Here is a 27,478-nt window from a genome sequence, read left to right as displayed (position 1 = left end):
TACCTCATGCTTTGTGCTATGAGGGACAATATGGTCTGACAGCACCTTTTCCGCCTATTTTTCGTCGAATTCCATCTATCTGGGGTTATTTTACGTAAATGGGACTGTGGTGTGACAGCGCCTTTTCCGACTATGTTTTGTCGAATTCCATCTTCCAAGGGTTATTTTGCGTAAATGGAACCGTGGTGTTTCGCCCCATTCGAACGACTAGACGATGATTGTTGCTAGTGCTTGGCCCTCCTCCGACCTGTACCAACGACTGGATCGAACCCACGATCTCCACGACGGGATTCAATCCAACGCTGTTCCCAGGTCGAAAAATCTGCATGGAACATTGTCGACTATCGTGACTCCATAAAATTAGAAAGGAAATGGGTTCTGAATAAAATAAATATTCCGTCTTCTAAACTTCAGCACGGCACCAAATCGAATATGTAGCACCATAGGTCTTTTGTCTGACGTGGAGAGCGGATTAGGGAAACCGGTCGCCACATCCTACATACGACCAATGCATCTTTTCTTACTACATATTTCGGTAGCCTTGTGATCGTCTAGAATTTGTCTCTAGTTGTCTTTACTTCTGCTTCACGTTGTGTATTTACTTCTTACAGTTTCTTAAGACGGTTGTCTTACCAGGAATAACAATGCAACAGTTCGCTTCTACATTTTATATAGCATAGCCGAATACATATATGGATACAAGCATAATATATAACAATACTAGCTAAAACTATTTCTCCACCTTAGCCAGTCTGGCGGCTGTCTAAGAACTCAGATGGAAGCTCTCTGGAATCTAATGGAAGTCTGACTTAAAACTTTACTATGAATTATTTTATAAGACTCCTGGATATCACGCACATAAAGCCTGTTCATGGCCCTGAACCTGTGCAATTAACGATATGATTGTTTACTTTAGTCACATATTTGCATAAAAAACTAATGTTTTTGGACACTGTTTGTTTGTACTGTTACACAGCACAGAATATAGCACTAGATTTTTGTAGTCACCGGGAAAATTTCAAGTTTTCATATTAAATAAGCAACCATGTGGGTCTCTTGCGTTATGTTGGTGCATTCTTTTTGCTAAACAGAATGGCTGGTATTGAAATTCGCTTCCTCTTAACAGCAGGACTCAGAGAGTATTGTACCTTTGATTGTCTTAAAATTTCCTTAAAAATGCCAACAATGTTGATATTATCTTTGGCCGAGGCCTCGATATATCCGTTTCCCCATTCCACAGACACAAGCAGTTCCGCCGTTACTCGACTAATTATTCGTTTGTCTTCTAATACGTCTGTTTTATTTGCCACAATCACAATTGGGACATTTTCATCGTCTCGCTCGGCAATAATCTGTTCTCTCATGATTTTTACTTCATCAAAGGAGGAAGCATCGTTGACCGAGTACACCAGTATGAAGGCATTGCTCTTGGCTATGGCTAACTTTCTCATGGCAGGAAACGAATGAGCACCGGCAGTATCTAAAATGTCTAAAATAAGCTGCTTGCCGTTCTCATTGCACTCTCCACTATGTAGTTCTTCAACTGTTTCTTTATATTCACTGACGAATCTCTCGTAAAGAAATTGTGAGATGATACAACTTTTACCCACCGCAGCTGCTCCCATCACTGCGATTCTAAACCGTGCAGTTCCTCCTTTTTCAGAAATGGATTTCTGAGATAGTTGAAGAATCGTTGATCTGGTGGACTTAAGCATCTCTGTAAGTGTATTAGCGAGTTTCCTCTCAATCGAGAATACAAATAATAAGTTCTTATTCAGAAAAGTTGTCGTACAATCAAGTGTACTACATATCTTTTGTTGACATGCCTTATATACCTTTGGAATAGTTCAAGTTTGCAAGTGCGCGCTAACCGGTAACCAATAAAAACGATTCTTTGAAATTAGCACATTGGAATCATGTTTTGCCATGACAACCACTTACTTCGTATGAAAATGAAAACAATTCCATTACGAAAGAAATGTACTTCTGTAAGCGATAAAAATCAACCAACTTGTTAGACGAATGTGAGAACACTGCACTACCGAACACTGGTATATTAATTATGTAGATGCCCAGCAGTGCTCACTCTGGGTTTCATTTTTTTCCGCCAATTTTTCATTTTAATTTATTAGCCATATATTTTCTCCACCAAAATAAAGAACAATTATCTATTAGATTTTTTCAATATTTTTTTTTTTACATAAGTACATACAATATACATCTAATATTAAAACTTACAAAATTCTTCTCTGCTTTGCAGAAGCCCATTTTTGAAATTTTTTTCAACATCTGGGTTAACCACTTTTCCATTTCTTAGTAACATTAAATTACACAGTGTATTTGTTTTTAATGAATATCCGTATATCTGAAAATTTCCATTGAAGACTATGTTTTTACTGTACCGACTTACGTAATGATGATCGAGGCTAGGCCTAACATTCAAAAGCTAATATCTCGGTTCAGAGAGGAGCAATTTGACTGAAATTTCCAGCATATTCTATTCACGTTATCTAATTTTAACTGCCAGTTCTTTATCTAATTTCCCATAATGCCCCTTTAAGATTTTTATTTTTCGTAATTTGTCTGTGTCGCGAACGTTTGAGGTAGCTTACATGCAGATCTATTGTAGAAGTTGGTATCGCTTCAACATTCAAGGATGTAATAATATTAGATGGACGAGAGCTGGTCATGTCAGTATCATCTGTAGACTTGGAGCATTTTGGTGGTGACATACCAAAATACTCTGACATTCTTCTATCGACCATTGACGAAGGCTGTTCAATTTTTCGTTTACGATCCATGGCATGTGATTTGATGATAACTGACTTTCGATTTTGTTGTTGTTTATTACAAATTTACCGTCCAATACATAATGCATGATATTATGGACAGGTTGATTTAATTAAGTTATTTACATCTGAATGAGTAAAATATAGCTGATAGGTAAAACACTGACTTTCGACAACCCAAAGAATATGTATACGCAATTGTAAACTGTAACAACAAACCTGGCTTCATTAATTAATGATACGGGCAACAAGGGTAGTAATGGTATATTATGTAGATGCCAGGTCCATACTGGTATATTATGTAGATGCCCAATCCATACTTGTATATTATATAGATGCCCAGTCCATACTGGTATATTATGTAAATACCCAGTCCCCACTTGTCAATACTGGTATATTATGTAAATGTCCAGTCCATACTGGTATATTGTGTAGATGTCCAGCCCATACTGGTATATTAGGTAGATGTCCAGTTCATACTGGTATATTAGGTAGATGTCCAGTCCATACTAGTATATTGTGTAGATGTCCAGTCTATACCAGTATATTATGTAGATGTCCAGTCCATGCTGATCCATACTGATATTTTATGTAGATGTCCAGTCCACACTGGACCATACTGGTATATTATGTAGATACCCAGTCCACACTGGTCAATACTGGTATATTATGTAGATGTCCAGTCCATACTGGTATATTATGTAGATACCCAGTCCACACTGGTCAATACTGGTATATTATGTAGATGTCCAGTCCATACTAGTATATTGTGTAGATGCCCAGTCTATACCAGTATATTATGAATACATTGTGAACGTACAATGAGCCTGTGACCTCTTTATTGGTTTATTATGACAGGTTTCAGTTTCATTGCAGGGGGTTGGATGGCCGAATGGATAGCATGTGCGCACTGTATCATACATTGACATACATGAGTCAACTGTACGTGACAAGGAGAAGGGTCGCCTGTCCTACCTCATGGGTTTTCTCCCGGTCCTCCCACTGCTAAAGACCCCTACGCGCAAGTGAATTATTGAAATAATATTGAGCCATGTGTTAGTCCCAAAATGACCTAGTTTGTGTCGAGTGGACGTTAAACCCCATTTCTTTTTTTAACCCGTGTGCGTATACAAGGGTATATCGGGACCCCGTCGCCATATCCCTAACATTTGTGAGGAACTGGTTCATAATTGTCTGTCGAGAATGTTATACATTCTCAGCTCTTTAATGTCCGGTATAATGTTGCAAATAGAACAGAAGTGAGGCAGTGGCAACATTTATCATTTGACAAGAAACTACGAGTATTACATTATCGGACACAAGTGGTCTTGTGGACCCCCTTGCCTTTTCCTTTCAACATTTTGCTGGTTACAAGTGTCTATTCTATAATGCTCCCGGCTAGCTTTGTATTCGGAATCTTTCTTACAGATGATATTGTGTTGGTCATTCTAGTAATCTAGATCTGCAGCAAATCCAGGTACTCTACCAACCTCATCAAAAGACGATTCTACATGGAAATGACAATTAAAGGGGAAGACCAACGATTTTTAACAAGGTTTCCATAAATCTTAAATATACTGAGCGCCATGGAAAACGCATCACTTTTTTCCCCAAATATTTTATTACTAGGTGGATTTGTATGTATAATATTATGCAATACTATGAACTATTGTTTCACACAATGCTCCCAAACGCAAAAAATATCGGCCCGTGTGCACAAAAAAAAATTGCACGAGATGCACATGAAAAACCCGATATTCACTTGCAGCATTGTGTGTGAGCCCTTTAAAAGCATGTTTTCAACTTAATGTGCAGTACATGAACTGTGACAGATTCCGCCCAGCGACTCGAACAGGTGCAGCAGTCGTCGGAAGACAAGGACCAGTAAATGCCAACACCGTAAGACGTCGTCTAAGCGAAGTAGGACACCGTGCACGACGACCTTATGTTGGAGCTATCCTCAGGGATCATCACCGTCAGCGGCGTTTGATATGGGCTCAAGGACACCAGACATGGAGAAGAGTAGACTGGCAAAGTGTGCTCTTCAGTGATGAGAGTCGCTTTCATCTTTATCACGCCGATGGCCGTCAACGTGTGTGGAGACGTCTTGGGGAACGTCTTGCAGACTGTTGCGTCTTCGAAACGAATCGATGGGGTGGGGGAAGTGTAATGGTGTGGGGAGGCTTCACATTTCATCACCGGGCCGCCCTACACATTTGCAGGGATCGCGTTAAAGCTGTAGCCTACCGTGATGATGGCCCGTGGAGGACACACACGCTACTGACATCTGTGTCGTACTTTTGGTTTTGACCCCTCTGACTTTGTGCCCTTGATTACAGATTAAACATCCATAAGTGTACAAATGTGTTGTTATTGATGTGTTCCCATTTGAATATTGTTCACAATAAGAAGCAAAATAAATAAGATATGTTTACAGGATCATTTTGTTATACGAAAAACTAAGTGATGCGTTTTCCATGGCGCTCAGTAGACAAGCAAAAAAGTTTTTGTAAGCGAGAAATTAATTTTTATTAAAACCGGAAGTGACATAGTTGGTTCAACACGCTAACTGGGCTCTATAGTAAGTGATATATAGCATAGATATTTTTGTTGTTCAAAATATTATTTTTTAAATTTAACATGGCAGTAGCAAATCTCCCTCATCGTCATCTTTCAAATTGACCACCGTTCAGTATGTCACATTATTTTACATAATATAGTATACGTGTATCACGTATGGTACACAATTTATTAAATAATACCCGTGAAATGTTAACTTAACCTATTAGGATGTTTAAATGGTCTTGCGACTATCTCTTATTCAAAGGGTTAATCTTTGTAAATTTATCTATAATCCCCTTAACATGTTTAATTTAGTTCCAAGTAAACTTCTGAACTGATGATAAGGTTTGCTTTATATACGACAGAAGACATACGGTCAGTATTCTTACTGTACCAGTCTTTAATAAACGCTTGAACCTTCATCAGCGTATATAATTTATTTGGAACTCTATATTATATTTAGATCACCAGAATATAATAAACGTTTGAACCTTCATCAGCGTATATAATTTTTTTGGAACTCTATATTATTTTTAGATCCCCAGAATATACTGTGAGAACGTGAAAGATCCCCATGTGATACTATGGGGACAGATAATCGTCTAGGACCTGCTTGGACTTCACGTTGTTGGATGAATTATTTCAATCATCAATTAATTGACTCTGGAACACCGTTTGTGTTGTTACTAAGTTTATCTAACGAATACAGCAAACTACAAAGGTTACATACACGAAACTACAATATCTATGATAGTTACGTTTTGGGTTATTAAATTATCCACGGTCTGAGTTTAATATCCTTTCTAACCCAGACCTAACGGCTTAAAGGTGGCAAGAGCCACATACTTCTTGATAGTTCTACATAACGTTCGCGCTAGGATGATGTGTTCACCCTAGCCTCTAAGCCGAGGAGGCTATAGGTATGGCGATCCTTTGGGCTCCGAATGATTGTCTGAGGGTAAATCAAACCCGCTCTTTCCTATATAGAAAATGTAATGCGTCATCTATTAGGGCGGGACAATTACCATTTTTGGGTAAGTGTTTCATATAGGCACCGTTTAACGTCAACATTGTTCTATTTAATTGGACTAATCCGTGCCCGAGATGACTGGATGATAGTAGCCTACTTTCCAGAAATGGGTACTGACATAAGTGTCTGTGAGTTAGACTAAGATAGTAGCAGAGTAATGCAAGCTACTTCATTACCCTAGTTTTTGTCACACATCATGTAGGTAAAGATTTATATATTAAACAGAACACTTTTCTTAGACCCAAAATAACCCTATAGTGTTACAATGCGCCCCCTTGCAATGCGTTAAAAAGCAATGTTGCTTAATTAACGCTGTTATCTAACATGCATTAAATACAATACAATATCAATACTTTAAAGCTCTGAATATGTCCATTATAATTTCAAGTCCTAATTCTAAAATATCATTACACTGATAAACATGCTACAATAACATCATTTCAACGCTTCACTGTCAATTTAAATACTTGGTTATAGGGTTCCAACACAATAAAAAAACACTGTTTCAATGTCATAAGTTAACTGTTTCTAACACTAAATAATTTCATGTCCTGTTTCTATTGTTCTGTTTCTTGCACTGTAAATTTGGTGATCCTTTAAGTTAACACTTCTGCAAACTCCGCTTCAAAACCATATCTTCTTGCATACTGGAATACCCGTCTGGTTCAGCGTTGCTGTGCATTAAGATAGGGTACAATAAATCCCATAAATGACCAGTGTACTTGCTTAATCAGCCCACTAACATTTCAATTCCATTACCCTTAATTTATAACATGTATTTTAATTGGATGTGATTATATCTTAATCATATTTTTACACTTAAGTTTATCTAAAATAAAATTTGTATTTACTTCATTGGGAATACACCTGTATTAATCCTTACTTCTATTTACTTTTAACTGAATAAACTATGAACAAAAGAACGTAATCTGTCCCATTAATAAAAATTAGCAGTATTAATTAGTACTTATCACCTAAAGTAATTTATAAATTAAAAACTCATTACTTTACTAATGTTCTTTACCTCTTAGTATTATCTGAGAACAGTGAACCATTTTACCTCATTAGCAAACCAATTAATTACCACGACGGTATCTGGTTATTGTTTAAGACATCCCCCTGTGCTGTAAATCCACTGTTAACATTGAGAATATAGGATGGAGATGTGTACCTTCAATGTAAAGAAGCTATAGAGCACTATCATCTCTTTCGACCTGCTCCATAAATCACATTTTGACAGGTACATGACCCTTTTTCTAAATGCGATACAGATACACCAAATAAACATCTTAAATGTTTTTGATTTCTGAATTTATTTCTTCTATAAATTATATTTGTGGTTGTAATTACAAATCAACCAATAACCCGTAATTTATTATATTTTCCTTACATTTAACACATATAACAAATAACAATTTACAAATAAGTTCTTGACTTGACATTAAGTATGGTTTTACGTATACAATACGCATGTCATATCAGGGAATTCAAACTTTATTCGACAGCTAACCGCACATTCGAATCACACTTTAAATTGCCCATTTTACCATGGTATGTTTTCCCGCTTTTAGACATACTTTATACTTTTTGTTTTTTTACAACACAACACGAAAATCTTGAAACCGGCACATTGCTTATAAGCCATTCGCTATTACAGGAAACCGTGTTTCACTTTGAACCATTTATTTAAAACCTTATACCGACCCACACGCAACTCGCGAATTTACAAAGGGCCATTCAGTTTTTAATTTTCCTTGGGCATTTACAAAAACACGTCTTTAATCTCCCTAAGACTTTTCGAAATGTTATTACGATCTATGCCTGAATAATTCTTATGGAGTTTTGCGGCAAATGCGCAAACCCTCCATTTCCGAACTTTCTTCCTGCCTAGACCGTACACAACAATTTATTTTATTTTACATTGCTTTACCGTTTCAATTTTAGGATTCTTATTTATTCCTACGTTTATAGAAAATTACCCATGTTTAAACCCAAACCTTATTTTTTTCCCTATTTCCTTGAATTTTCTTAATTTAATTATTTTAACTTTTTATCGTCCTTTTTAGCCATTATTTTTTTTACAAATCCCTAAGCTCTAAAATTCCATTAAATCTACCCCTTGGTCTTTTTGGCTTTCGATGGTCTGTTTATTAGGAAATACCTACCTAAAAACGACTGGAAACTACTTCTTGCAAGGATTTCCTCCAGGGTCGAAATCCGTAAGTCATCGGCACCAAAAAGGAATTAGATGTGACACTATCCTGTGTCCCGGAACCAAAAAGGAATTAGATGTGACAATTGGTCTGCTTGATTTGTCCGCCGATAGGTGAGCCGGTTTCTACTATGGCGTACGCCGGTCAGGTTACCGTATCGAAGCAAATCAAGTGACCCGGCTGATAAACAATATGGCGTCGGATAATGTTATAATATTAAACATGACATGTTTTAATCAAAAACAGTATTTTTGAAAGTATGACTTGAAAGTGCCCGCAAAATAAGCAGAAAATTATTATTAGTAATATTACTGAGAAAAAATAAATGACATATGAACTTTTGGTTTACTTTTAACGCTTTAAAATTAGTGTTTTATGGCATTCCTAAATAACATGGATTTTATCTCGTGGACATGTTCACCATCTTGCGCCGATGTTCGCCCCTGCCGCCAAGGCGGCGCATTCGGCGTACGCCGCAGCCGAACTTTTGTCGACTTCCGGTGAAATCAAGTGACCTCGCGCAAAAAACTGCCCAACTGTGGTCAGCCGGTATGCGCCGGTATTGACAAATCAAGTAGGGCCACTATCCTGTGTCGCGGCACCAAAAAGGAATTAGATGTGACACTATGGGGACAGATGATGGTCTAGGACCTTGCTTCGACTTCACGTTGTTGGATGAATTATTTCAATCATCAATTAATTGACTCTGGAACACCGTTTATGTTGTTACTAAGTTTATCTAACAAATACAGCAAACTGCAAAGGTTACGTACACAAAACTACAATATCTATGATAGTTACTTTTTGAGTTATTAAATTATCCACGGTCTGAGTTTAATATCCTTTCTAACTCAGACCTAACGGCTTAAACGTGGCAAGAGCCACATACTTCTTGATAGTTCTACATAACGTTGGCACTAGGATGATGTGTTCACCCTAGCCTCTAAGCCGATGTGGCTGTAGGTATGGTGATCCTTTGGGCTCCGAATGATTGTCTGAGGGTAAATCAAACCCGCTCTTTCCTATATAGAAAATGTAATGCGTCATCTATTAGGGCGGGACAATTACAATTTTTGGGTAAGCGTTTCATATAGGCACCGTTTAACGTCAACATTATTATATTTAATTGGACTAATCCGTGCACGAGATGACTGGACGATAGTAGCCTACTTTCCAGAAATGGGTACTGACATAGGTGTCTGTGAGTTAGACTAAGATAGCAGAGTAATGTAAGCTACTTCATTACCCTAGTTTTTGTCACACTTCATATAGGTAAAGATTTCTATATTAAACAGAACACTTTTCTTAGACCTAAAATAACCCTATAGTGTTAAACCCGAAATGATAGTACACTGAGCTACACCCCGCTACACTCCAAAGTCATATTTAGTAAACGTATGCACGTTCTCAGTTGGTGGACGATGTCCAGATCGTGAATGGTACATCATCAAGAAGTAGAAGCAGTAAAGGAACAATAACCATAAATGAAATTGACAGAGGACCCAATCGAGTCCAGAGAAGTACATACCAAAACAAATAGTATGTCTGAGACGCAAAATCACTGGATGTTTCGGAAAAACTTACTGAAATAAATAGACACAATTATAGGGTCAGGTACAAAACTCGGAAAATATTTTCCGACTTTTCCCCTCTCCGAGTTTTATGAATTGGCTGGATTGAAAACGGAAAACTCGGAAAAAATTGTCCGAGTTTTTGTTTCAAACTGAAAAGTCGGAAAATATTTTCCGAGTTTTCTATTCAAACAAAAAAGTCGGACAATTTTTTCCGACTTTTCCGAGTTTTGTGTTTTCAATCGAGTCAAATCATAAAACTCGGAAAGAGAAAAAGTTGGAAAATTATCAAAAATATTATTTTTTTTAAATTGGCGAAAGTAGTTGTAGTAATACATCTATTTAATAAGTTGGACATAATCTGTAACTTTTCAGTTATATTTTAACCAAAATAATGCAATATGGCATTTATTATCGAATATTCCGAGTTTTAATAAGTTGGACATGATCTATAACCTTTTCAGTTAGATTTTAACCAAAATACTGCAATATGGCAGTTATAATTAAATATCCGAGTTTTGTATTTTGGCCTATACGAAAACTCAAAACTCGGAAAGTGGTCAAAAGGTATCAAAATAAAATATCTTTCATTGGATATGGTGTATAAGGGTTGTAATATGTACAAAGGAACTCAACTCGCCTTTACGGGGATAACTTGGGTGAGATCGAAAACTCGCACATCCAAAAGATGAAATGGTTAAAACAGTAACACATCTATTTAATAAGTTGGACATATCTATAACCTTTTCAGTTAGATTTTAACCAAAATACTGCAATATGGCAGTTATAATTAAATATCCGAGTTTTGTATTTTGGCCTATACGAAAATACAAAACTCGGAAAGTGGCAAAAAGATATCAAAATAAACTATTTTTCATTGGATAATTATGATTATTATACAGCGGATGTCTCCTTAACGGGAATAACTTGTTATTTAGTGCAGCGCACTCATGTTTTTGTGGCATCGAGACAGACATCACAGGCAGTAGGCCTACTACGTGTCGAGAATATCTAATTGGATAATTAAGTGATAGTAACACATCTATTTAATAATTTGGACATGATCTATAACCTTATCAGTTAGATTTTAACCAAAATAATGCAATATGGCAGTTATAATTAAATATCCGAGTTTTGTCTTTTGGCCTATACGAAAATAGAAAACTCGGAAAGTGGCAAAAAGATATCAAAATAAACTATTTTTCATTGGATAATTATGCTTATGATACAGCGGATGTCTCCTTAACGGGAATAACTTGATATTTAGTGTAGCCCACTCAAGTTTTTGTTGCATCGACACAGACTTCACAGGCAGTAGGCCTACTACGTGTCGAGAATATCTAATTGGATAATTAAGTGATAGTAACACATCTATTTAATAATTTGGACATGATCTATAACCTTTTCAGTTAGATTTTAACCAAAATACTGCAATATGGCAGTTATAATTAAATATCCGAGTTTTGTATTTTGGCCTATACGAAAATACAAAACTCGGAAAGTGGCAAAAAGGTATCAAAATAAACTATTTTTTATTCGATATGGTGTGTAAGGGTTGTAAAATGTACAAAAGGAACCCGCCTTAACGGGGTGAGATCGAAAACTCGGACATCTCGGAATTCCCAGCTCCGGGTTTTCGTTTTCGTCACAATGTCAGAACGAACGGACAGGTCCAAATTTTTCAAGTCCATTTTGCAAAGCTAATATTCGGCATGGATGTAACTTTTGGAATTAGAATAATAAAAATACCTAAAATTATTAACATTGTTTTATTTACACTATATTATACAAACATTACAATTTCCTTATTGTAATGCCTGAGGGTTTGCAGAGCAAACATTTGCCCAGTAGTTTAGTGCAGGTCATTGATGGCGTTGTAAAATTTTTAAGGGGGTACAGAGGGAAGGTTTTCTTCGGTAGATATTTTAGAACTTTGGTCAGCAACTTTTTCTTTAGGGGAAAATATTTTTCCCGGGACGGGGCAGGCTCTTTGCCACACCCTGGTTACGGACCTGTTACTGTGCTTGCGGAACAGCATTTATCATTACATTGACCATACCTTAGAAGTATGTACAAGACTACAAGTAGGTCTAATACGCAAGACACCAATATACGATATAGGCCAACTAAATTAATACAACACACTTAATTACCATGTGTATCCTTTTATTTTTAATTAGACTAAGACTACAGTATACTAATGTATATTCAGTGGCGTATTTGGGGTCTATTAACACATTTAAAAGTTAGTGGCAAAAATGAAATAATATATAACTTGGCAGCTTGTAGTCAGTAGTAGAGTGGCCCACAGCTTCTATTATCTGTACTATATAAACTGACCTGTTTTAACAGCATGTTGTCACGCGGATCAAAACTTCGATCATGAGAAAAGTGCTCTCACGGGCTCGCTCTTGCACTGTAAGCAGCAAACAGTCGCCCAAAATAGACATTCACGTGACAATATTCATTCACTTATTTATCAATGAAGCCATGTAAAAAAAGTTATTCTTTACTCGTTGGACTTTTAAAAATAAGAAGTTAAGAACTAGATTAAAATTTTGGCTAAAACTCGGCGATTTAATTTCTAAGTTAGTTGATTATAACCAATGACGTATATATTGTAACGGTTCTCGTTTCAGAGTCAACTCATGTAGTTTCGCCCTTTTTCTATCTTTTAAATCCACTCTCGTGGCAACATACCGACACTGCAAGATTGTGATAGTTACTTTTATTTAACCGTAAAACTCTGTTGTTAGTGGGCGCTTTAGTTACTTTAGACATTGTTGCTAGCTCTAAATACGCAGAAAAAATTTGAGACTGGAAATTAATTGAACGAAATTATTTTCCCTAGTCTCGTTTAACCAGACGTGTATGATTAAAATAAAATTACGGTATTGGTCACAAGACTCGGATTCTAATCATTTTAGGGCACTGCGAATTTGGCCTCCGGTTTTGTGTCAAATTTAATAGGAGGATGTGCCATTATTGCTATGCCATTCGTGTTTAGTATCCTTATGCATTTGCCATTTGTAACATGGTGGTTACAAAACGTTTCAGTTATTATAAATCCAGTAACAACTCATTTTTGTAGAACTGAAATATAACCAAAAAGACGCGCATTGACTGTTTCATAATTATCATAGGCGTACGGGCTCGATGACAGTTAGGGGGGCAGAACCCGAAATGCCCAAAAAAATTTCGGTGTCGGTCTTCCTCGAGAGGCGAAGAAGCGGAGCTTACCTTGTATGCCCCCCCCCCCCCAAGAAAATTTTGGAATATCTGACGTTTTCCTGCTATTTCAGCCCGTGAACAAACAACTTCAATGTGGTCTAATATAGCCTAATGACAATGGCTGACTCTAATTCCAATCAAAAGATCAACCGTTGGGAAAAAAACTGCCGCAAACGCTTTTTCCTGTTATTCCAGCCTGTGAATACAGCAACTTCAATTCGGTCCAATATAGCCTACCTGGCTGACCCGAATTCCAAACAACCAATCAATCGTCGCGGGTTATGGGGGGCTCACCCTCCCAGAGAAAATTTAACCACCGCAAATGCGTTTTCTGCTATCCTAGCCCGAGAGAGCAGCTCCAAAAGTATCCAATGGTTTTGTAACCAAAATCCCATTCTGAATTCCAACCATCCAATCAGACTGTTGCAGTTGCATTCACAAATAATAATCGATGCCAGAAAAATGTCGCACAAAGAATGGCTCTAGACAAAATGTTTTAATCCATAGTCAACTCAGTACACATTCGTTGTATTCAATTAAAAGAAAAGTAAAATTAGTGTTTTATTAGGTTAGAGCCGGTCTAAGATACGAGAATTAACATTAAATCAATGGGGAAATATTTAGTGATATAAAGACGTGTACATATTAAATCTAATTCCAGTGTAACTAAACATGTTTTGAAAGTACACGTGTCTGTAACACTCATAAATTTTAGTTTGCCCTAGTGTCACTGAAAATGTTGATATAGGTCGACAGCCCAAACTCATCCAAAATCTCCTCCATTCTGATTTTTATAAACAAGAAGTAAAATGTAGTCATTGCGCATGTAACTAACTATAAACTTCCGAGGCGAGAGTCGCCGTTAAGCCAGAGCGACGAAAAAGTCGCCGATTTTTTCGTCGCGTGGCTTAACGGCGACTCTCGTGTTGTGAAAGTCACGGGTCGCCGTTAAGCTAGTACCTCTTTCGTCGTGCTGGCTCAACGGCGACTCTCGCGCTGTATCAAGAAACCCGCCGATCTAAATGGACGCTTTCAGCCACCATAGTTTAACACCACGAATTCTTTTGTTACCTCAACACCTCTTCAAAAGTTCTCCGAAATTTGTGATTTAAAACTACATGTTCGATGACAACCATATCATAGTACAGTACCGGATGTTTTGGCCAAGCCTAGAGTCGGTTCAATTATGATGTCTGTCTCGACGCAACAAAAACTTGAGTGGGCTACACTAAATATCAAGTTATTCCCGTTAATTCCCGTATCATAATTATACAATGAAAAATAGTTTATTTTGATATCTTTTTGCCACTTTCCGAGTTTTGTATTTTCGTATAGGCCAAAATACAAAACTCGGATATTGAATTATAACTGCCATATTGCATTATTTTGGTTAAAATCTAACTGATAAGGTTATAGATCATGTCCAAATTATTAAATAGATGTGTTACTATCACTTAATTATCCAATTAGATATTCTCGACACGTAGTAGGCCTACTGCCTGTCTCCATGCAACAAAAACTTGAGTGGGCTACACTAAATAACAAGTTATTCCCGATAAGGAGACATCCGCTGTATAATAATCATAATTATCTAATGAAAAATATTTTATTTTGATATCTTTTTGCCACTTCCCGAGTTTTGTAAATTCGTATAGGCCAAAATTCAAAACTCGGAAAAATCGGATATTTAATTATAACTGCCATATTGCAGTATTTTGGTTAAAATCTAACTGACAAGGTTATAGATCATGTCCAAATTATTAAATAGTTTAGTTTAAACAATATTTTATTCGTTTGAAAAGGATTGAACAACAGGCAAAGCCTATACAAGTTCTTTCCCAGGGATACAGAAAATAATAAACGATAAATATGACATATACATAAAAATAAAATTAAATATAATAAATTGTAAAACCGAACATATATACAGTTTCATGTGGAAATGATATATACGATGCAATATTTTGATATTATACAACAATATTATGTAAAAGCGAATCAAAACCTTTGAGTACTTTTAATAAAATAATGGACTGCTTCAAAAATCAAGATATTGGAGGTGTTCGAAAGATTTGTAGAGCCATTTAAAATTAGATCTAGATTAATAGTTTCTGTGAATACCTTTAATGAATTGAATAGTTCGATTCTGATAGCTGAATAAGATGGACAAGAGAAGAAAAAGTGGAAATTATCTTCATCCGAAGAATTGCATTTTGGACATTTTTTTGATTCAGATAGGTAGTGGTGGAAAAGATGATTATTGAGATTACTAGATTTATTTCTTAACTGACAGTGAATGATATTTTCCTTACGGTTTCCATAATGAAAGTAACTAGGTTTTTTATGTATAGGATACTGACTCAGGAGACTAGACTTAAAAGTATTGAGAGACGGTGATAACTGCACATGCGTAGGAAGACTATTCCATAGTTTTATTGTGTTTGGGAAAAAACTTTTTATATAAGAAGACGTTTTACATTGTGGTATTTTCAATTTATGGTTTCTAAGATTGTAATAATTTGTTTCGGGTTGTATTTCCATTAGAATATCGGATAGATACTGGGGACTATAGCAATTAAGGATTTTATAAAAATAGACGAGTTTATGCTTTTGACGGCGTTTGAACAGTGGTTCCCACCCTAATTCGTCATAAACATGTTTTCTGTGGGAATTTCGGCGCAGACCAGTTATGATTCTCCCTGCTTCTAGTTGGATATTCTCAAGTAATTCCGAATCTTTAATACTACAATTATCCCATATACAATCCCCATACTCCAAAAGAGGACGTATAAATGACGTAAATATCGTACATAACGTAGATCTGTTTAATTTAAATTTTAATTGGCGTATTATGTTGAGTCTATTGCAAGCTTTTTTGTGAATTTTAGAAATATGTTCTGACCATGTTCCGTTTAGATGAAATGTTAGTCCCAGGTGGCAGTGTGAGGAAACTTTATCAATAATTTTGTTTTCAAACATAAGATTAGGATGATTAGTTTTTTTACGTGTGAATATTAAGTTTTTAGTTTTATTTGGGTTAAATTTTATTTGCCATTTATTTGCCCACGTTGATATTAGCCTCAGATCACTATTGATTGAATTGGCAGATTCTAAAGGGTTACCATTAATAATTGCAATTAAGGACGTATCGTCAGCAAAAAATCGTACATTGTTATCTAGATTGTCTGAGATATCATTTATGTATATTAAGAATAGAAACGGACCGAGTATTGATCCCTGGGGAACCCCGGATTCAACTGACAAATAAGGTGATTGAAAACCTTCAAAGACAACACATTGTTTACGATTTGTTAAATAATTGTATATCCAATCACATAGGTTTAGATTAACACCATACTGTCGCAGCTTATATATAATTCCCATGTGCCAGACTTTGTCAAACGCTTTAGAAATATCACAGAATACAAAGCTAAGCTCTTTCCCTTTATCTAGATTACTTATAATTATATTATATATCTCAAGAAGTTGGTTTATTGTTGAATCATTTTTTTGAAATCCTGACTGATGTTTAGATAATAAATCATATTTTTTAATAAAGTTGTACAGGTGTTTTAGGATAATTTTTTCAAAAATCTTACAAATTGTGCACGTTAAGGAAATGGGGCGATAATTTTCTGGTAATTGTGGATCACCCTTCCCTTTAAAGGCGGCTATGACATGTGAAGTTTTCCATATGTCTGGAAGTTGTTTAGTTATAAGGCACAGGTTAAATAGACGAGTTAATGGAATTATGTTTTTTAGAATTATTGGGCTGATTTCATCTGGTCCTGGTGGCTTTGAAGAGTCGAGTATTTTTAATTGATCTTTGACGTCTTGTTCAGTTACGATAAAATCATTCATTGTGATGTCAGAGCGTGCATCAAAGGGAGGTAATTCATGTGAGGTATCTAATTTTGAAACAGATGTAAAGTATGAATTTAATACCGTCGCCTTATCAAGTGGATGATAATAAATTTTGCCATTGATGTTAATTGGGGTTTGATTATTACTGTTTACTTTTTCCATTTTCACAACTGATTTTACTAATTTCCACCACTGATTTGATGTGACTTTGTGATTATTTATTTTATTAGTGATTTTTGATTTAAAATCATCTTTCGCTTGACGTATGAGTGAAATTACCTCATTTCTAATTTTACGGAACTTTAACCAATGGTTTGGGTTATTTGACTTTTTGGCACGCTTATGGGCTCGGTTTCTTTGTCGAATTTTTAGGCGGATGCAGTTGTTCATAAAAGGTTTATCATTGGGTCTAATTGTGACTACTTTACTAGGAATGAATTTTGATGTGTTTTCGTCAAGGACATTTTTAAAATCATTATATAATTTGTTTATATCCTTACTCTTAAAAACCGTTGTTAACCATTCTATTTGTTTGAGAGAGTTACATAGACCTTCAAAATTAGCCTGGTTGTAATTTTTGATTTTCCGTCTATATGATAATTGTTTATAGGTGTTAAAGTTAATTTCTACAGTTATTAACGAATGAGTATTACATATAGGGTGCAATACTGTATATTTAGAAATAAGATTCCTTTTATTTGTAATAAACAGATCTATGCAAGTTCCGGGATGGGTTGTAAAGTTAGTTGGTTCATATATGAGATTTACTAGATCAAAGCGTTGTAATATTACGTCTAGTTTTTTGGCATTACTGGAAATAGATAAAACATTAATATTAAAACCCCCTGTTAATATCAATTCATAAAATGAATCCCAAAAGGAAATTGGCGTGTTTGGTGGACGATATAGAACTCCTAATTGAAACGTACTCTTAGAATTACTAATACTGACAAAAATTATTTCTAAATCGTTTAGGCGCAGGTCATTTCTTACATGAAAAGAAAGGTTACTTTTTATTAAATAGATGTGTTACTATCGCTTAATTATCCAATTAGATATTCTCGACACGTAGTAGGCCTACTGCCTGTGATGTCTGTCTCCATGCAACAAAAACTTGAGTGGGCTACACTAAATATCAAGTTATTCCCGTTAAGGAGAAATCCGCTGTATAATAATCATAATTATCCAATGAAAAATATTTTATTTTGATATCTTTTTGCCACTTTCCGAGTTTTCCATTTTCGTATAGGCCAAAATACAAAACTCGGATATTTAATTGTAACTGCCATATTGCAGTATTTTGGTTAAAATCTAACTGAAAAGGTTATAGATCATGTCCAACTTATTAAATAGATGTGTTACTATCACTTAATTATCGAATTAGATATGCTCGACACGTAGTAGGCCTACTGCCTGTGATGTGAAAATCAAAAAATAGCCTACCTTTACATTTCATCAGAGGAATACAACGAAAAACAAATTTCGAACAAAAATTTTCTAAATACAAATCTCCAAATACAAATCTTGCAAAACATTTCTCCAAAAACATTTCTTCAATAACATTTCTCCAAAAACATTTCTCGAAATCCACCGAACCAGAACCTCATACATGCTTTTGGACATGAGGTTGTCATATATTTCCCCATCTCTGGTAGAAAGCGGTAAACCACGCGAAAATTTCAGGAAATGTTACAGCCAGTCAAAGGTACGATAATTTACGTTGGAGTCAATGGGGAATGTCATGAGCTGTGGCAGTAAGCATCTTTCGTTCCGGAGTTACCACCCCACTTTTCAACTTTGTGAACGAAAGAGAGGCTATTGATTTTGTTTTAAACAAGCCAACAGTGAGGCTGATGTCCCCCGCCGAAATCTCAAAATAAAAAGATGACACATAATCTCACATTATTTTTTTCAAAAGTATCAAGCAATCAAACTGATTATCAACTGAACACTAGGTTTTATCACTCTATCAGATAGAATCAAAGTTATCTTGTCCCAAAGCATCGAACAATGAAATTGCCTAGCTCTGGTTAGCTTTAGCTCGAAATGTTAATCGTTGATCTCAGTAATTAACATCTACATGAAGTTTAAACATTCTACCTCAATTAAAAGCAGAGTTTTTATGTTCCAAAGTCTTGACCAATCAAATTGCTTATCTCCTTACCCTATGCAGAAAATGCTCATTATCGAACTTAGTCAATGTATTGATGTAATAAAATTATACACCAAATTCCATCACTCCCACTTAATTAGAACTAAAGTTATGGTATCCCAAAGCATCAAACAATCTCTGCTGACCTAAATCAGAAAATGCCCATCTTGCATTGAGATAATAAACACCTACACCAAGTTTGAACATTCTGGCTGAATTAGACGGATAGTTATTGTGTTCCAAAAAGTGTGACAGACCGACAGACGAACCCATTTTATTAGTCCCCAGCAGGTCAAAGATCGTTTGGTTAATGTTGCCATTTAAATGAGTACGTAGAACTAGTATACGTTTAATATTTATCTCCCTTGGCGAATATGTTTCACTTATTTTACATTCATGGGACGAATTCGACCTTGTCGAACCCACTGAATAAAACGATGAAATCATTCATTATTAGTTACGATTAAATTTTAAAAACAAGAACAAGGAAGGCTGTCACCGGAACGAATGATCCTATAATTGCCCGAAGAGATCCCGATCACCCATAGCTGTGTTTTCAATAAGCGACAAATGGCTGATTTCTCAAACGTGTTTTACATAATGCAAGGAGTTCATGATTTCCTTGTGCCGCAGTTCTGTTGTGTGCTACACTGTCATTTATAAAACACGGGCGTTTTTTTTCTCTTTCACATAGTTATATTTATTTACGTAATTAATTTCTCTTGTGTGCATATAATTTTTTCTCTGTCTAGAATGTCCATGTAACCCGTATTTCGGATCCCAAGAAATCGCAATATGTAAGACTATAATTCGGTTTGACACTACTATACTGGATATGAACGCCAAGAATAACTTGTGACACTATCGATCCCTATCACATCTCTCAAAATCTTTGACTACACTTTGGACATCAATATGTAGTTCATGTTGTGTTTTTATACGCCCACATTTTCATGTGGACGTATTATGCCGTCGCCCCTGTCCGTCCGGACACGTTTGGACGTCCGTCCACAATTGTTTGAGGACACTCTACAGGTCACAATTCTTATCCGATTTTGACGAAACTTGAAATATAGGTTTATCTCCAAAATATCTCGGCTGCTTTCGATATTGGCATGTATCGGATCGAAACTTCATGGATTATGGCCCCTGTTTGTACGAAAAATCACGTTTTTAGCTTGTGGACACTATAGAGTTCACAATTTTTATCCGATTTTGTTGAAACTTGAAATGTAAGCTGATAACCCAAAGATCTCGGTTCCTTTCGATATTCGTGCATATCGGACTGTAACTTCCTGAATTATGGCCCCTGATTGTACAAAAAATCACGTTTTTAGCTTGTGGACCCTATAGAGGTCATAATATTTATCCGATTTAAAAAACCGTTTAATTATATCATGTTGTGTTTTTATACGCCCACATTTTCATGTGGACGTATTATGCCGTCGCCCCTGTCCGTCCGGACACGTCCGGACGTCTGGACGTCCGTCCACAATTGTTTGAGGACACTCTACAGGTCACAATTCTTATCCGATTTTGACGAAACTTGAAATATAGGTTTATCTCCAAAATATCTCGGCTGCTTTCGATATTGGCATGTATCGGATCGAAACTTCATGGATTATGGCCCCTGTTTGTACGAAAAATCACGTTTTTAGCTTGTGGACACTATAGAGTTCACAATTTTTATTCGATTTTGTTGAAACTTGAAATGTATGTTTATAACCCAAAGATCTACGTTCCTATAGATATTCGCGCATATTGGACCGTAACTTCCTGAATTATGGCCCCTGATTGTACGAAAAATCGTGGTTTTAGCTTGTGGACCCTATAGAAGTAATAATTTTTATCCAATTTAAAAAAACGTATTATTATATCACCGTTACACCCTAAGGATGAATGAGTTCGAATTTCATGAAAATCGGCCCAAAATTGACAGACAAAATGGCCGCCGTTCGTTCTCAAATAGCGTAAAAATATGGTATATCAAGGTTGTGGACCCTATAGAGGTCACAATTTTTATCTGATTTTGTTGAAACTTGAAATGTAAGTTTATAACCCAAAAATCTCGGTTCCTTTTGATATTCGCGCATATCAGACCGTAACTTCCGGAATTATGGCCCCTGATTGTACGAAAAATCGTGTTTTTAGCTTGTGGACCCTATAGAGGTCATAATTTTTTATCCGATTTCAAAAACCGTATTATTATATCACCGTTACACCCTAAGGATGAATGAGTTCGAATTTCATGAAAATCGGCCCAAAATTGACAGACAAAATGGCCGCCGTTCGTTCTCAAATAGCGTAAAAATATGGTATATCAAGGTTGTGGACCCTATAAGGTCACAATTTTTATCTGATTTTGTTGAAACTTGAAATGTAAGTTTATAACCCAAAGATCTTGGTTCCTTTTGATATTCACGCATATCAGACCGTAACGTCCTGAATTATGGCCCCTGATTGTACGAAAAATCGCGTTTTAGCTTGTGGACCCTATAGAGGTCATAATTTTTATCCGATTTAAAAAAACATATTATTATATCACCGTTACACCCTAAGGATGGCTGAGTTCGAATTTCGTGAAAATCGGCCCAAAATTGACAGACGACATGGCCGCCGTTCATTCTCAAGTAGCGTAAAAATATGGTATATCAAGGTTGTGGACCCTATAGAAGTCACAATTTTTCTCCGATTTTGTTGAAACTTGAAATGTAAGTTTATAACACAAAGATCTCGGTTCCTTTCGATATTTGCGCATATCGAATTGTAATTCCCTGAATTATGGCCCTTGATTGTAGGAAAAATCACTTTCTTCTTAGCTTGTTCTCTATCCATCTCTCGAAAATGTGGGCGTATCCTGCCTGGCAGCCGCTGGTTTTTAATACTAAGGCCAAGGGAAAACCGCGTTGATCCAATACGTGTTTATATAGCAGAATACACCACACATACAAAATGAACACAAACTGGGATATTAAATATACGCCTTACCTTACTCTTCACCAACCTGTTGGGATCTCTTCATTGTTTCCAAAACAAAAGTGAGGAAGGTTGGCGATGGATTGATTTGAGGAAGATAACATGTTTGTTGTTAAGGAAGGTTATCTTTTACCACAAGTGAATTCCATCCTACCCACATATGTGTATCAGTAGTTTCTATAAATACTTGTAATATCATCCAAAAGTTTGCCATCTACACAGCTACTAGGAATAATTGATCTTCTGGGTTAAATCCACTGTTAATCATTCTAAGCTTCTTCCTATATGGTTCCAGATTTAAAAGGATTCGAGTAAATGAGCGTCTTTTCCGACAAACGGGTTATCATTGTCAGTTGTTTCAGTACTGGAACTTGTATACGATACAATCTGCCGTAATTATCCCAGGCAGTACAGGTAACCAATGATGATATCTTCTGTATTGCATGTGAAACAATACTCTGTTCATCCTGTGAACTGTATGTTAATTCGTCTCCAGTTCTCCAATGCCGTTGTAGCTCGCACAGTGGCCAAAACGATTTAAAATACCAGTTACTTCTCTGCTTCCTGTTATACTTTTCATCGCCATTCCAAGAGTCAAATGTTTGGAAGTTTTAATTTTGCCACACGAAACAATGTACATGGCATCTTGAGAAATTGATGCAATTTTTCTTACATATTTTTCTGTTTTTCTTCAATCGTTTCTGTTTTACTGTAATTTATAATCAGTTATGTTCGGCGAAATACGCGAAGAGTCCGAATTGAATTGCTTTATTGGCATCTGGTTATTCCAGTGTACCCTGGTAGTATTCTCATACATGGGATATATTTAGCCTCGTTCATCGGGTCGCTTCATACGAATTGCGCTCGAGAGCATTCTGGTTCACGAATCGTGTGCCAATTTTAACATTTTCATTTTGTCGTAAATATTGGATATCAGAAGCCCAACTTTTCACGATAAGATAACATCATCAATGTTAATTTAAATTGACCATTAAGTCGTGTCTGCAATGTCGAAAACTGTGGATCATATTGAGTTCAAGACTTGGCTCCTTTAATGGAGAATCATATCACTTGGGGGCCAGCCGTGCTGTATTGAATTTCTACTATATATGTTGTTGAAAACTGCAATAGGCAGATTTATCTCTTGCATATGTATATTTAATAGCATTTCATCAGTAGAATCAATACAACTATTTGGGGAAGTTATGGTATATACCATACTTATTTTGTTGCTGGCTGTGAATAAAGTATATCCCGAGTAATTAAGTGTAAGTGATAATTGTTCTAAAACTGTTCTTGATTTATGAAGAAAGTTTCTGATAACTAGGTCATTTCGTTCAATTTTATTTGGAAATAATCTCAGTACAATTCATGCGTTATAGCAAAAATAACTGAATTTATAGAAAAGAAAATGAAATACTGTTTTACTCCGACTGGGCAAATGAAGATGGGCATACGCCATACAGTGTGCCATCGTGGAAATTTTTCCCCGGCACAACATGGCCTACTCTTATATCGAATTTTCAACTGCCAAGGGATACACGGGACCTAGACAGCTATCTTTATCAGGCCCTCTGTCATGTTCCACTGACAAGGGGGTGGATTTATAGGCTGAACAGTCAAATCATCAACGGCAAAAAGTATCATTCAAATTTGAAAGTTGTGGTTAAATTTCAACAAGCTGTAGTATTTCAAGGAACTGTATTTAATTATACAACTGCATTGGCCGAGAAAGTTCATCCCGATTTTCCGACGTGGTTTCCCCTTGTCAGTGATGCAGGACGGAGGGCCTGACAAGGACAGCTGTCTAGTCCTTCGGATGAGACGAAAAACCGAGGTCCCGTGTAAACATTGGAATGCACGTAAAAGATCCCTTAGCAGTTGGAATTCGATATAAGAGTAGGCGATAGTGCCGCTGCCCGGGCAAAATTTCCCTCATAGCACACTGTATGGCGTATGCCCGTCTTCATTAGCCCAGTATAGGAGCAGAACAGTAGGACGTTAAACCCCATTTCATTTCATTTCAATTATAGAACTATACGTTGTCCCTTGTCGGGTCCTCTGTCTCTCCAGTGTTTGTTTTGCTCATTTCAGATCACCATCGAAAACTGTGTAAAACAAAGTTATTCATAAATAAACCAGCGGCTGCCAGGCAGGATACGCCCAAATTTTCGAGAGATGGATAGAGAACAAGCTAAAAAGAAAGTGATTTTTCCTACAATCAAGGGCCATAATTCAGGAAATTACAATTCGATATGCGCAAACATCGAAAGGAACCGAGATCTTTGTGTTATAAACTTACAAATAAAAATTGTGACCTCTATAGGGTCCACAAGCTAAAAACGCGATTTTTCGTACAATCAGGGGCCACAATTCAAGAAGTTACGGTCCGATATGCGCAAATATCGACAGGAACCGAGATCTTTGGGATATAAACTTACGTGTCAAGTTTCAACAAAATCGGATAAAAATTGTGACCTCTATAGGGTCAACAACCTTGATATACCATATTTTTACGCTATTTGAGAACGAACGGCGGCCATTTTGTCTGTCAATTTTGGGCCGATTTTCACGAAATTCAAACTCAGCTGTACTTAGGGCGTAACGGTGATCTAATAATACGTTTTTTTTTTAAATCGGATAATAATTATGACCTCTATAGGGGCCACAAGTTAAAAGCGCGATTTTTCGTACAATCAGGGGCCATACTTCAGGAAGTTAAAGTCCGATATGCTCGAATATCGAAAAGAACCGAGATCTTTGGGTTATAAACTTACATTTCAAGTTTCAACAAAATCGGATAAAAATGGTGACCTCTCTAGGGTCCACAAGCTAAAAACCTGATTTTTGGTACAAACAGGGGTCATAATCCATGAAGTTTCGAACCGATACATGCCAATATCGAAAGCAGCCGAGATCTTTTGGAGATAAACCTATATTTCAAGTTTCGTCAAAATCGGATAAGAATTGTTACCTGTAGAGTGTCCACAAACAAATTGTGGACGGACGGACTGGGGCGACGACAATATACGTCCACATGAAAATATACACCTTATATATACACCTTACCATCGGATGGAAAAGTTATATTTTTTCCTTGAGGGAATTGTAATATTTTCGCCATTGTCTAGCTATCAGCTCTTTATTCATTGGAATTTCCCGTGACATCATCATTCGACAATCGTCTGCACTGATAGAAAATGCACTGTTCCATTCGGATGTTTCCAGGACTAAATCAATAGAGAATACCCCGCGATAACAATATCTCGAAATTCTAGAAAGCACATTTTTGAAATGTTGAACTTCATCGAAAACACCTGGACCTTCATGGAGCATTTGGTACCAAAATCTTTCTAGAAATAAATCATAGATCATCTGTTCGGCGAACTGTAAATATTTTAATAATTTTATCGAATCTTCCGTTAAAGTTAATGGTGAATGACGTTTGTTGACATTTAATTTAAGATAAATTATGTCTTTTAATTCCCAGCAGAATAATCGTCGCATCAAAACCAAGGATTCGTCAAAATATTCCATGATTAACACTAGAGAGAAATCATTTTTAATAATGTCAAGATAATTCGACATGAACGATTTACTTTGATTTCTGGGGTGGACACCGAAATCCGTGGCCTGATTTAAACCATCTGCGGTATGGCTTCCGGCACGTGCCCTTTCGAGTAGGTGATTCTCCAGCCGTAGACGTTCGGTCTCAACATCAGGTTCACTGACTTTGTTTTTCGACAGTACTCCGTAATAATAGGCAGCAGAGAGAAATCTATATGGGGGATTACGGACGATGGCTATATACGTCGTATCTGGATCGAACCAATCTTTAAACTGTTCCCGGTCATAGGTCACGTGATTACACAGTATATCATAGCGCTGACCTATCGGCGCCGGGATTATATGACTGTAATCACGACCTATGACGTGGTACATGAAGGGCTGTAACGTCTGATTCTTATCTGGAAGTAGAAGGTTGAGGTCATTATTGAGTGCGAATCGTTGCAGTATGTTGGATATAGAAGTACTCCCAGCTTTGTGTACCTGGAAGAAAATACAAACAGCATTTGGTAACTGACAGAAGTGACAAAACGATACAGAGAAATATTCGAGACCCTAAAATCATTAGAAATACTCGTTTTCCATGTGCGCGTTTTCGCGTGCATGCAAAATGGGCCTAAAAGCTATTGCCACTTCTTGGAATTTTACAAATGTTTATAAATCTGACCTCTGGTAAAACGTTTATGGGGTTTACGTGCCCTGGCCTTATTCACGTGACACTTGTTATCAGTGCTGTGCCAAGCTTACGTGTTGTGGTTCGATTCACGAGATACGATTCATCCGTTACCATTTTTCGTGATGAGTTTACATGCCCTGGCTATATTCAAGGGGCACCTTTTACCAGTTTCCGTGACGAGTTTACGTGCTTTTTTTCGCTTTACGGGACACGTGTAACCGGTTTCCGTGACGAGTTTACGTGCTGTTTTTCGACAGATGTTCAAGAAATATCCATTTCAATTAAAAAAAATCGAAAATAAAACACACTTATATGGATATACTACTTCTGAATTTATTAACATGCTACGTTTCGATACACATACAGATATCGTTTTCAAGCAAATAATGATAATCAACAATAATCAACAATTAGCATGTTAATAAATTCAGAAGTAGTATATCCATATAAGTGTGTTTTATTTTTAGTGAAATCTATTTCTATATGTCTTATAAGGATTATAAAAAAAAATCGACTTTAATTTTTTTTTTTAGCAAAATCTTCTTTGATTTTTTCATGAAAATCCTATTTTATCCTTTCATGAAAATCATTTAAAAAATTTTATGAAAATTTGTTTTTAATTTTCTAAGCAAAACCTTTTTTTTTTATTTTTTCAGCAAAATCTTTTTTAATTTTTTTCAGCAAAATTTTCTGCAAAATTTTAAAAATATTTTTCAGCAAAATTTTAAAAACATTTTACAGCAAAATTTAAAAATAAAAATTCAACAAAATTTTAAAATAAAATTTTTTCAGCAAAATTGTTTTTCCAGCAAAATCTTTTCGTTTGCAAATAACATAACATTTGTGA

At 36.1% G+C, this 27,478-nt stretch overlaps 1 protein-coding gene across 1 annotated transcript; it reads right to left on the bottom strand.

Annotated features, from left to right (window-relative positions):
- Positions 1-1,061: 1,061 nt before the first annotated feature.
- On the bottom strand, positions 1,062-26,213 carry LOC126812496 (ras-related protein rapA-like; the record flags this gene model as incomplete). The annotated part of the gene is made up of 3 exons (XM_056098389.1): positions 1,062-1,654; positions 25,832-25,985; positions 26,154-26,213. Coding segments are annotated over 3 exons (807 nt in total), but the record flags the coding sequence as incomplete, so codon positions are not given.
- Positions 26,214-27,478: the final 1,265 nt, after the last annotated feature.

Source organism: Patella vulgata, chromosome 2, assembly GCF_932274485.2.
Source record: "Patella vulgata chromosome 2, xgPatVulg1.2, whole genome shotgun sequence".
NCBI lineage: Eukaryota > Metazoa > Mollusca > Gastropoda > Patellidae > Patella > Patella vulgata.
The sequence above is the reverse complement of the archived record's forward strand: the minus strand, read 5'-3'. Positions and strand labels throughout refer to the sequence as shown.